The following is a 13,417-nucleotide window of genomic DNA, read 5'->3' on the forward strand; positions in this document are numbered from 1 at the left end:
AAGCCAAGGGCCTCACTCAGCAGAAAGAGCAGAAGGGGACTGCAAACTGCAGTAGGGCTGGCTAACCACATTTTGAAGCAGCACATGCTGCCATCTCAAGAGGAGCCCCTGCACCCCATAAGATCATTGTTAACAAAATTCCCTAACTGCACCCCTGCCTACAGGCTTACAGTGAGGATAAAATGGAAGTTGGGGCAGTGTTAGGAAAAAGGGGGAGCAGGGTTTTTGGGTATGAAGGGGCAACTTTGATAAAGGACACTATCACCTAACAGGTACAAATATGTATCCAAAACAAAATAGAAAATTCTTTCCAGTAGCACCTTAGAGACCAACTGAGTTTGTTCTTGGTATGAGCTTTCGTGTGCATGCACACTTCTTCAGATATACTGAAACGGAAGTCACCAGACCCTTAAATAATGTATCTGGAAAGAATTTTCTATTTTGTTTCGACTACGGCAGACCAACACGGCTACCCACCTGTAACTGGAAATATGTATCCAGTTACTTTTATATTTATATATTTACACGTTGTGCTCTTTCTCTGTTTTGGACTAATGTGGGTTTGGCGTGAGAAGGAGGGAACTTCTCTGATGTGGTTTTCATTTGCTCTCCTTTTCTCTCTTCTGCCCACCCGACCATCCCCACGTCCCCTAACAGGGATTCAAGTATCTCTACCTAACTCCCCAGGATTATAAGAGAGTCAGTGCTTTGAACTCAGTACATTGTGAGCATGTGGAGGACGAAGGAGAATCCAGGTAACTGTGTGCATTCGTTATTTCCTAAAGCATGGGCGTTGGGTTTTATTTTAATCTGTTTTGTGTTACATCTTCATTTTATCATACCACATTTTTGCATGCCAGGTGTATGGCATTGACAAGCTTGGGAGGATGGTTGCCGTTATGTTTACACTGTGAGAAAAAGAGGATTTCCCCAGTTCAATGAACGTAGGAAGCTGCCTTACACCGAGTCAGTGTGTCGGTAAATCTAGCTCAGTATTGTCTACACTGACTGGCAGCAGCTTCTAGGGTTTCGAGATACTGGGGATTCTGCCAGGAAGTGTTTGTCTCCAAGAGCCCTGACATTTTATAAAGGTGTGATCTTCCTCCCTCCCTCCCTCCCTCCCTCCCTCTCTTTGCGGTTCGCCCTATCAGGTATAAAATTACAGATATTATTGGGAAGGAAGAAGGACTTGGAACTGAGAACTTGCGGGGATCTGGCATGATCGCTGGAGAATCATCACTGGCATATGAAGAAATTATCACTATCAGCCTGGTAATCCACAGTTGTGTGTGTTTGTCAGTGTGTTTTGGGGGTGGCAAAAAAGGCCTGCGGTGATGTAGGGTGATTGTGGATAGGTTGGGCTGCTTCTGGGCCAGTCGTTTAGTATTCTAGGGTTGTTTAACGTTGGCACTGCTCAAATGACTCCGTTTCTTATAGTTACTAGAACTGGAAGCTTAAATGATTCAGGACAGACAAAAAACAGAGTGCTTCTTCACAGGGTGCAAAGTAAGCTGTTGAATTCGCTCTTCCACTCTCTTAAGTACCTCTGAGTAATTCCCTCCTCTGAGTACCAGTTGCTGGGAATCACAGGTGGGGAGATCACTGTTGCCTGTGGGTCCTGCTTGCAGGCTTTCCAGAGGAGGCGTCTGCTTGGTGAGAACAGGATGCTGGGCTAGCAGGGCTACTGGCCTGATTGATCCAGCAGGTCCTTCTTATATTCTTATGGCTCACTCCCACCCAAGCTAAGTCACCCCAGTGGAAAAAGCAACAGAGACTGGGCAACGCCCGTCCTTTAAAACACACTTTGACTGCTCTTTAACATTTACCTGCATGCCTGGCCCTGTGCTAGGGGAATGAGCTATGGAAGTAGATAATGGGAGAATTATTTGGGGCCACTTGCAGTGGCTGGTGGTAACGGGGTTAAACAGAGCCTGTAACTCAGTTTTGGGAGAAAGTGGCTGAGATGCAAAACTCTGTGTGTGTTTTGCACTGGGGTGGAGTGGAAGGGCTATCCTAACACCTTGTAAGAAGCTGTAGTTGACCCACCTCCACCTTCTGAATGCTCATCCTTGATTGCAGGGTTTCGAATCCACAGAGTTGCTCTACTGATTTGTAGTCCTCCACTCCCTTCCCAAAAAGTCCTGTCAGAAATACATGGCTTTAACAGCAAAGGTGTAGATGGGGGTGCCATTTTCGGTCCCAGTTTTCCCGATGCAGAGATGCATCTTGGAGGAAGGAGGCAAGGAGTAGCTCACGCGGAGACCCAGTGGGCAGCCTCCTCCCTCTGTGAATGGACAGATCTGCTTTTGGTCTGCACTGGGAGTAACTGAGTGATCCGATCGCACCCGGTGCAGCAGGATTGCTCAGCTACAGAGGATGCTACTGGCAGGACCCAAACAAAGAACAGCGCTCGTGGAGAGAGACAGTCTAGCCCTGGGGAACTGAAACAGGTACAAATTTCTGTCTTCAGGTGACGTGTCGGGCAATTGGAATCGGGGCTTACCTTGTCCGGTTGGGGCAGAGAACAATCCAAGTGGAAAATTCACATCTCATCTTAACCGGAGCTGGAGCCCTCAACAAAGTAAGTCTCTCTTTTGCTTCAGTTTGCAAATACGAGTTTTCGTTTTGCCGGTGGGGTCACTTGTCATAGCTTGGTGTACTTTGGGCTCTTATTGGCTAGCCCCTTTGTTTTATTTGGCCTAGAGGGCCTGGCTGAGTTTGTTGGGTAGCGAAGGCCACCACTTTGCAGCGGAGATCCTTGTCTGGCTTGGCCCACTGAAGGCCACTTGGGAGCAATGGGGTTGTTTACCTATTGACGATGAAGGGCATTCCCTGAATGGGATGAGGCCTCCCATTGGTTGAATCAAGCAGTTTTTTGGGTCTTGTATATGCAGAACGATTTTCATAAAGCAGCACACAAAAAAATGTTTTAAAGAGTCGGTAAGTTTTAGCGCTGTTTTGACAAAACAAAAGCAAAGTTTTGTTTCCAGGATTGTCTGTTGCGGGCATGTTGCTGAGCCCATTTTAAATCCTGCACTCTTATCCAGGGTATTTTTGTAAGAATACTAATTAAGACACTTTGGGGATTTACGCTTAAGGCAGGGGGTTGCTAGTGGGCACATCTGGAAGCTTGGCAAAGTCCCACGGGCTCCAGCTACATGGTGGCTGCTGTGGGACAGTCTGAGCCAGTGCAAACAGGAACTGATCTGGAAGAGCAAATAGGCTGTCGTGCATTGTGGATTTTTGCGGGGATATTTACTGAGACCTTTTATGGGCACCATGGGGGATGCTGGTGCACACTGGTGCCCATGGGCGCTGTGTTGATGACCCCCTGGCTTTAGGGGTCAGAGGCAACTGTGTGGGACTTTCCCACTCCTCCCAGTTAGCATGCACTGGAGGAATTACTCTTATTATCTATTAAATTTATTAGTCACTTTTTTGCCGTGGCAACTCAAAGTGACTTATGGAAAAAAACAGCTTAACAAGACCCCCTTAACATACATACATACATACATACATTAAAACTTGGGGAGGGGGGCATTAAAACATCCCACCTACTGTAAAAGGTCATAGATAGTTAAAAGCCAAAGGCTTGGTTTAAAAGGAAGGTTTTTGTCTGGTACCTGAGGATATATAGTAATGGCTCCAGGCAAGCATTGCTGGCACAAATGGGGAGCCACCAGTGAAAAGGGAAGTTATCTCTCTTTTCCCCACTCTCCAGACCTCCCATGGAAGCAGGCACCTGAATAATTAACCTCACACCGGCCTGTTTACTTTGCTGCCGAAGGTGGCGGTATCACCTGAGTAAATGCTGCACGCCTGACCTCCTTTGCACAGCGGCAATATCCTGGCTAGTTTTCGGCGAGCCAGTCTAGTTTAGAGCAGGATACATTTTAGCACATTGACTCACGAAATCTGTGTCTCTCCTTTTTTCGTCAACATTTTTGAAACCCCTCCTAAAAAAAATGATGATGAAAGTGAGCTACACGCCAAGGAATTCAGGAGTGAAACCTTACCTCTGCCATGAAACCACTAGGAAGCTTTCAGCTAGACGGACAATTTTCTTGCTTCCAAAATGGGGAGAGCAATGCTAATCTCACTGGGTAGATTTGTAAGGATTACCGAGCATTGTGGTAGCATAAAGCACTTTAGCATTTGGGAAAAGCACTATGTAGATGCTTGTCAATACTGTGGCGTTGCGGTTAGGGCAGGCTTCCCCAACCTAGCACCCTCCAGATGTTTTTGACTCCCATCAGCCCCAGCCAACCTGTCCAGGGATGATGGAACTTGGAGGGCACCAGCTTGGGAAAATCCAAGTTAGAGCATCAGAGTAGAATATGAAACACATAGGTTCAAATCCATGCTCAGCCATGAAGTAACTCTTCTCTCAGTCTGTCTTGTCTTGCTGAGTAGGTTGGGAAGATGAAATAGGTGAGCTCGAAACCTCATATACTGCCCGGCAGGGATGCATAAAATATTGGGGGCCCCAGGTAAGCCCTGCCTTGCATCATCCATCACAAGACAAACACCACTTGAATGGCAGGGCCCATCAACTGGGGGGGGGGACCACCTCAAATATTTTATTGGGGGGGGGGCAAAGGGACCTCGGCCCCTAAGAGTTGGCTCCTATGCTGCTCTGACTCAGACAAAATTCAGTAATGTTTCCGACCCTATAGTAAGGGTGGGGTACATTTTTTTTCATCCTGAGGGCCATATTCCCTTCCATACAACTTTCCAGGGGCCACATGCTAGTGGTGGGTGGAGCCAGAGGCAAGAGTTGGCAGAGTGACACGTGTCAATTTTACCTTTGTGCAGGAGGCTATTTTTGTCCCCCCCCCCTCCAGCATCTGTCCCTTGAAGCCTGAAGTCCCCCAGCCTGGCTCTACAGTAAAGGAGTAATGGGAGTAAAGGTGAATGTAGCCGTTGTGCAACCCCAAGCCATGCTTCCATTAATTTAGGCCCATGCGCCTTTCTCTGCTGGCTCTGCAGTTACTCTTTCTCCGGCATAACTCCCCTTCCCTAAGAAGCAAAAGAGCAGAGGAGATTGGGGGGGGGGGGTGAGTGGAAAGAGGGGCCAGCTTTTTTGAGGCCTGCCTGCTGCGTGCACCTGAATGAATTGTCCTCTGGGGACCAAATTGCCCCAACCCCAAACCCATCCCACTTTAGATTTTAAACAGGGTTGGAAGCAGGAGTCAAAGGCCGAGGCTCTTAAATCACCCGCACCACCCAGGCAGCAGCTGTTTGAGATTTATGCTTGAGAGGTTGCTTCTTGTGTGCAGAAGAGAGAAACAATTTGCCCTTGAGTTACGGACAGAGGGAAGGAGGGAGAGAGAGAGAGAAAGCGGTGGTGGCGGGGGGGGGGAGCGGATCGAGGAAGAGATGTCACTTTTTTATTCCCCCCCCCCTTTGGGCAGCAATCTAATCCCGGAGATTTGCAGCCTAGTGGTGGCATGCAGGCTGGCAGATGCTGCCATTACTGTCGCGGTGTCCGAGGTGCATTGGGAGGCCTGTTCTTCAGCCCTCTTGCAAACGGCTAACCTGAGCACTTGAAAAATTGCGGCTTTTGAAACATCGGCACAGTCTTACGCACATGCAAGCAAGCTTGCCGCTTAGGTAATTGGGGTGGGGTGTTGGAGAGCATTGCTTGGCATCAGGCCAGTTGCATGTGTCAGGACCCAGGTGTGAGCCTTAGCAGCACCAGTTAAAAGATCTTGGGCAGCAGACCCAGGACATGGGCATATTTTTCGGGGGACAAGTGGAATACTGAAAGGGGGCTGCAGGATAGTTTTTCAGTTAAAAAACAACAACAAGAAGAAGAATAATAATTATGTCTGTACATTTCGCCTCATAGGTTCTGCAAATGCTGGGAAGTTTTTTGTTTTTGTTTTTTAAATGAAGGCTAGGAATCTAGGGATTATGGTTCAACACCCCGTGGATGACCATAATCTGAGGTGGTCCTCCCTCACCACAATATTCTCTCCCCTCCATGTATCAATGTAAGTTTCATTACATATGATTGCAATTTTGAATTGTTATAAGCAGTCCTTGGTAATGCAAAGAAAATAAATAGCCCCATAATGTAATTGCATGCAGCCACAGAGATGGTGTCAGAGAGATGGGACGTTGAAGTGTGTGTGTGTGTGTGTGAAAAAATGGCTATGCTTATCCAGGGCACAGTCTCAAAACATTTTGCTGCCTGAGGCAGAAGAGTAAAGAGGGCCTCCCTCACCAAGGAACAGTGAGGGACAGGCAAATCTGTAAGTTTCTCTCAGTTTCTCATTTTTCCAATCTTAAAGTTTGGCTTGCTGGTTTTCCACATACCTTCATCTTATTATTATTTTTTAACGTTGGGTGGAAGTTCCCTAATCTGTACACGTGTGTGTGTGTGTGTGTGTGTGTTTTATATAGCAAATCCTCTTTTTTCAGTCTCCATTGCTGCATTTCATTGGTGGGGAACTTTTGGCCCGTGGATCTAATTTGGCCCCAGAGATCATTTCCCCCAAACTATGCCCTCCTGCCCAACACTTGACATCATACATCAGGTATGGGGCAGGGAAAGATGCAGCTGGGATCAGCTGAACTGGGGAGTTTCCCATTGCCACCAGTGAGGGCCCTCTGAATGCCGTTAGACATCTTTGGAGCATCTCAACTCAATAGTGTCCTCACACAGAATCAGGCAAGGCCAAGAAGCCTCCTCTGAAATACACATTCATTTGTTTAGTGGGGAGTGTCTGGTGTTGCCCAGGTTTTTTTAGAAACCAAAGTCACGCCAAGGTGACGTTTTGGTGCGCCATTTTTATTCAAAATGGCACCCATGTCCAAATTGGGATGAAGTCTGCTGCCACACTTTGGGCACCCTTACGCCAAGTTTGGCAGCGATATCTGGAGAGGCATCTGAACCTGTGCCAAAAAGTGGGCGAAGTTACACTGAAGTCATGTTTCAGTCCACCATCTTGAATCAGAATGGTGACCAGTGTCCAGCATTGACAAAGACCACCATCCATACCTCAAGAATCCTCCTGTTGAATTTGGTGATGATATCTTGAGGGTCATCCGGACACATAGAGAACAAGTAGACTGGACCACTTTCCAAAATATATAGGAGATTATTTTTACACTTATATTCCACCCGTTCTCCAAGAATAACAGCACAAGATGGTGGCAGACATGGCTCCCTTCCAGTGGGTTTCATGACTGAGCAGGGATTTGAACCCTGGTCTCCCAGGTCCTGGTGCCACACTCTAACCACTGTGCCACACTGGCAATGCAGGATCACAGTTTTACGTGATAATCTTCTGTGCTCCAAATTTCTAGATTTTGAATTTCCAAGCTGAAGAGTAAGATTGGGTGTGGAAATTGAAGGACAGGAGATACAGAGTTAATGTGAGCTGGAAGAGGAGAGAACAGTGGACTTGGAAGAAGCACAAAGATCTAAATAGCACAGGAAAATGGCACACAACCCGTCCCTTTTAGCCATGCCTTGCTGCTTCATTCGATCCCATTAACTAGGTAGAGAACCTAACAGGTCTTGTTGGACTTGGGGGCGGATCCACAGCATACATTTAAAGCACATTCAACGTGCATGAACCCCGCCCCCCGAACTGTAGTTCCCCTTCACAGAGCTATAATCCTTAGCACTCTTAACAAACTACAGTTCCCGGGGTTTTGAGTGGGAAGCAATGTGCTTTTTAAATGTACACTGAACACGCTCTAAATGGATAGTGTGGATCTCCCATCGGGACAGCTAGGGATGATGGGAGTTGTAGTCCAGCAACATCTGAAGGGTTCCCCAGCCCTCATATAATGGTTGCCAAGCCGGGATGGTATTGGGATCCCCAGACAGTGTGACTCGTAACCTCCACCCCACCCTTTGTCTTTCCTGTTGAGCATCCGTAGGGCTCATGGAGGAGTCTAACCAGGCCTCTCTCTCTCTCTCTCTCTCTCTCTCTCTCTCTGTGTGTGTGTGTTGTCTCTGTGGGTGCACTGCATCAAGCCTGTTGACCCTCATCCCTCTTTCTCCCACCCAGCCCCTCCCGGCTGAAAATTGAAATAATGATAATGCTCGTCTCCCAACTGCATCAAAGTATCAGCACATCAAAAGCCAGGAGGCATGAAATGCAAATGGAACAGTGATGGCAGATGGATGGCGCATGATCGCCTGATGCCCAATGAATTTTAAAAGATGACGGTGTGCACATGAGGAGAGAGAGAAAGAGAGAGAGAGAGAGAGAAAAGGAGAGGCTCTGAAATAAACACGTTATCCCAGCAATAGTTGTGTGTGTGTGTGTGTGTGTGTTCTTGCTGCTCACTCCTGACAATATTTTTTCACACTTCGCTGAACATCCACTCTATCTTGTCTCTCTCCCCCTCTCTCTCCTCTGCCTACCTCTCTCACACAAGTCTCGGGTCGCGTCACTGCAGCTCCGGTGGATATAATAAGATCTAAACCACGAGGTTGTTATTTGCATAGAAATAGCATGGCGCCCCCAGGCAGAATGTGGGAAGTGGGGGGCGGGGGGGCAGACAGTGAGAACGGGCAAGGGAAGGAGGGGGAGAAGGAGGCGGAGATCGTTTGTCTAAAATTTTAATGGAAACTTTTGCTGAGGCAGAGGCTTTTCGTATTTTTTTTTTTATTTAAGCCCCCCCCCCCCCCGGCAACTTTTTGACCAAATCTCCCTTGCAACCTTCCCAATTTAGACATAACACATAGCACACATCATTCGGTTTAACGCAATGCTGGTCAGAGTGAGATCTGGCGCCTTTCTGTCTGTTGTGCTGTTGGAATTCACAAGCATGCAGGTTTCACTCGGTTCCGTTTTTGCTGAAGGTAGAATGCAAAGAAGCAAGTAATCTCTGCTGGTTAATATCTGAAACATAAATGCCACATAATGTTCATTCTGCACTTACGAGAAATCAGCCTTTTTAGTGTTGCAAGCACCTGTTCTCTGGAACTCCCTGCCCCTTGATATTGAGTAAGCACTTTCGCTATACTGTTTTTGATGCCTGTTAAAAACTTTTTTTGTTTGTTTAGGCAAGCCTTCCCTGACGTTTAATTTTATTATGCACATGCATTTTTTAAAAAAAGAATCTCTTGGTTTTATCTATATTTGATGATTATGTCTACTGTTTTTAAAGTCTGCTTTTATTCCTTTTTTAAATAAATATTTGATACGGTTTAATGTAAACCGCCCATCCATTTTTTAATTAAGCATAAAAAAGAAATTGCTAAAGAACGAAATACAGCTTTAAATTCCTCCACCAAAAAGCGTGCAGAGTACCCATTTTACGAAAGTTGTTTTGCCAACATGGCTCAGATCGTTGGAACATAAGAACAGGCTTTTAAAAATTAGTTCCTTCCTTATTAATTATTCAATTTATGGACCACCATTCACCATGAGGTCCAAGGGCAGGTTGCAGCAATCCCCCAAACACAACTTTAAAACAAATTTAAGTCAAAAGAATATGGTGGGTCCTAAAACAAATATATACATCTCAGGTGTCAAAGGGGAGAGTAAAGCTGTGTGCCTTCATTACATGACAAAAAGGCACCGTTCCACATCTTGTGGGCTGCCACAGGTTAAGGGCTCCTCTCCTGAACATCCGAGGAAGATGAAATTACCAGGAGGGCCTCCCCTCTGCTGATCTGAAAGGGTCTGTGGGGAAGGAGAAGCCTTTCAGATATTTGGGGCTTAGGTCCTTCAGGCCTTTAAAGAGTTTTCTGAGGAATCCGGCACATTGCTGCCTGCTGTGTTTGGAATACCCCTGCAAAGTCTCTTTGACTTTTCTGCAAGGACCTTCCATGATTTAGCTCTGGCTTTGCACCGGTGCTTTGTGCCAAGGCTCGCATCAAGTGGGTTCCAGGATCTGCTCCTGATGTCTCTTCTCCTGGCAAACGAGATCAAAGTAATCACTCGGGCGGCGGCAGCCGGGGCGCGCGATGACATTAGAGCCGGAGCAGCAAGTCCCATCCCTCCCATTCAAAGGAGCATTGTAATTATTATTGCGCGATATGAATCTTTCCTGGAGTGGCACGGCACGAGTATTAGAAGGGAAAGCGGGTGGGACGCAGTGCCTTGGAGAATGCTAATTGGAAAGGAAAGGGGCACAGGAATGTCAGAAGGAAACTGACACTCCACCAGGACCAACTATTCTCTCCCTCAACCCCCACCCCCCACCCCCAGGCCTTGTGTTGAAGCTTCCCAAGGTTATCCAGTTCTCTTTGCCTCTTGCAAGAGGTTGAGACCGGATGCTCGGGTCACACTGGGTAGGCTAACGGCAGGGCTGGTGCCGCACCTTGATCATAGATCTGTGGGTCAAGATAGGACATTTCAGGTAACTTAAAAAATGTGGCCGGCAGCTGAGCTTGGCTCTCCTTCATTGGATGTTTTTAAGCAGAGGTTGGATGGCCATCTGTCTCAGATGCTTTAATTGAGATTCCTGCATTGCAAGGGGGTTGGGCTAGATGACCCTAGGGGTCCCTTCCCACTCTACAATTCTATGATTGAAAAGCACCCAGACGGCCTGGAGCTGATGGGAGTTTTTAGTCCAGAACATCTGGAGGGTGCCAGGCTGGCAAAAGCTATTAGCGGAGCGGCTGGAATAAAACCAGAGCTCCAAGAGATAATAGTTTACTGAGGTAAACTTCACAAAACGGTACGTGTTATGAGGAGAAATAAACAGGCGTTTCTTCAGAACTACTTTCCCCTCCCAACTCCTCCAACCATCTTCATCGCTGGCAGCCAGCTCGCAACTAAATAGAGCAGCGTTTCCCAAACTTGGGTCTCCAGCTGTTTTTGGACTACAACTCCCATCATCCCTAGCCAGCAAGGCCAGTGGTCCGGGATGATGCGAACTGTAGCTCAAAAACAGTGGGAGACCCAAGTTTAGGAAACCCTGAAATCGAGCCTTTAGCCAATCTTGAGTCGGCTGTCAGCCAGATCAAGGACAGAACTGACCCATAAAGTTGTTGTCTGAATGGGCCGCCGCCGCTGTGCTTCCAGCAAAGGCGATCTTATGGACTGCCTCCTCTGATGTGAGCCTACACTGACACCAAGAGCAGCCCTCTGAGAGATGCTCAGGGAGTGATGACAAAGGAAGGCCCATGGCCTCTCTAGCTGACCCTCAAGTCTCTTACCTTGTCCCTCTCCGGTCATACTCTGTGTCCTTGAACACTAATAAACCCACTTGCTTGCATGGCGGGAAGATGCTGTTTGTGTAGAAAGAGCTGGCTTTTGCCTGCCTGGACTGTGGCCTGCTGCATCTCCAGAAGCGTATCTGCTGCCCTGTCCTCTTCTCTTTCTTGCTGCACCCGCACCTACCTTTGGCTCCACCCGCCACTGATATGTGGCCCCTGGAAGGCTGTCCACGAGGAAGCATGGCCCTCAGGACGAAAACAGTTTCCCCACCTGTGCTGTAGCTCTGTGCTGTCTCTGCCTCCGCTGCCGCCTTCTCGAAGAGGAGGGAAACAATCCCTTATCCTCTTGTGTGGACTCTGCATCATTGCAAGCTGTTGGGGGCCACCGACCTGGATTGCTTTAAAAGAGGATTGGACAAATCCATGGAGGAGAGGGCTGCCAGTGGCTACTAGCCACAATGGCTATGCTCTGCCACCATAATTGGAGGTACCAATGCTTCTGAATACCAGTTCCTGGAAACCACAGGAGGGGGGAGTGCTCTTGCGCTCGAATCCTGCTTTTTTGTGTTTTTGTTGTTGTTTAAAATAGCTTTATTTAATTTCAGACTTCTAAAATACAACCATATCAAATCAACCAATAGAAACAAACAAACAAACCCCCCAAAAAACATATAATCTAGACATTATAATCCACAAAAAATAATATTTGAAAAAACGAAACACACAAAAAACAAAGAATTATAAATAACAATTAAAAATTGACTTCCAATTGTCTGTATATCGCTTCCCTTAATAATGAAACAAAACTCGCTATACCTTATACAATAATTGAAAAATATATAACTAAATAAATAGCTCACATTTTCATATAAATCTCCCCACATATATCTCAATCTAAGCAAATCACCAAATCCGTTCTTATGCCTTCTTTTTTCAGATAGTCTTCCACATATTTCCACTCAGCCTTAGATCTTTGTTTGGATATATTTCGAATTGCTGCCGTCATCTTGGCCAAATTCATGAATTCCACTAATTTAATCACCCATTCTTGAATTGTCAGAATTTTCTCCTGCTTGTTGTTTTTATCACAGGCATCAGGTTGGCCACTGTGAGAACAGGAGGCTGGACTAGATGGGACATTGGCCTGACCCAGGAGTCTCGGCTTAGGTTCTTATGAAGCATCGCAGAGACGGGCTGATTCTTGTGTCCTTGGCCAGGGGCTGGTGGGTTGTGCCACAGCTGAGGTGCCCCTCCCTGGGTGGGTGGATTGTCCACAATGCCCAGTAGTGTCCTTGCCCTCGTGATTCTGTACAGAGGAGGCAACCTCTTGGTCTGGAAACTTTTCGGCAGTCTCTTCCTCCCTCAGCCTTGATTTGAGCAGTTTTTATTTCTGCGTACCAGCATCGGTTAAGAGAGGCAATTTACATGCCAGATGCTGGCATTACTAATCCTCCTTTTATGTCTCTTTAGGGAAATGGGGTCAAAGAGATCTCCGCTGGGGTGGTGTTCCCTCTCCCCTCACACACACACACCCCATTTCACATAACTAAGGATCGTTTCTATCTGTGTCGAGCCATATGGTCTGTCAACGTCTGGAGGGGCCAGCTGCAATCCATTTGTACACAGAGAACAAATAGCAGCTTTGGCAATGCTGTCCATGCATAGCCTGCTGAAACAGCCCTCTTGCCACTTTTCTGGTAAAAAGGCAACGGATCTCTCCCACTGGTTTGCGTAATTATTTTTAAAAAGCCTTGTGTGACAAAGGGAGGCGGGTGCGGCAGGCGTGGGATGAGCCCAGGTCATGGGTAGGCAAACTAAGGCCCAGGCGCTGGATCCGGCCCAATCGCCTTCTCAATCCGGCCCGCGGGTGGTCCGGGAATCAGCATGTTTTTACATGAGTAGAAGGTGTCCTTTTATTTAAAATGCATCTCTGGCTTATTTGTGGGGCATGGAAATTCGTTCTTTTTTCTTCTTCAAAATATAGTCCGGCCCCCCACAAGATCTGAGGGACAGTGGACTGGCCCCCTACTGAAAAAGTTAGCTGACCCCTGGCCCACTGTGAGGGTAGGCCATGTGCTTTTTGCTCCCAGCGTCAAGGAAAGATCGTGGCTACAGCATGCTCAGTGGTAGAGCATGTCGGGGACTGGCAGGGCTCTGAGGAGCGTGTGGCAGAGGCAGTGAGGCCAGAGGCTGATCCAAGGGAAGGGAACGGCGATTTATGGGGTTTTGTGCCTCCCGTGAGGAAGGAGCCAGGGCTGGAAGAATGGGAAGAGTCTGGGCAGT

At 47.3% G+C, this 13,417-nt stretch overlaps 1 protein-coding gene across 7 annotated transcripts in view; it reads left to right on the forward strand.

The window, feature by feature from the left end:
- Window positions 1-13,417, forward strand: part of ACACA (acetyl-CoA carboxylase alpha) — a 180,608-nt gene that overhangs the window by 115,999 nt on the left and 51,192 nt on the right. For all 7 annotated transcript variants that reach the window (XM_033171920.1, XM_033171922.1, XM_033171921.1 and 4 more), the window contains 3 exons: window positions 658-755; window positions 1,152-1,272; window positions 2,471-2,581. In XM_033171920.1, coding sequence (XP_033027811.1) covers window positions 658-755; window positions 1,152-1,272; window positions 2,471-2,581 — 330 coding nt within the window. The remainder of the gene's footprint in view (window positions 1-657; window positions 756-1,151; window positions 1,273-2,470; window positions 2,582-13,417) is intronic.

The sequence above is a fragment of the Lacerta agilis genome, chromosome 15 (genome assembly GCF_009819535.1).
Source record: "Lacerta agilis isolate rLacAgi1 chromosome 15, rLacAgi1.pri, whole genome shotgun sequence".
Taxonomy (NCBI): Eukaryota; Metazoa; Chordata; class Lepidosauria; order Squamata; family Lacertidae; genus Lacerta; species Lacerta agilis.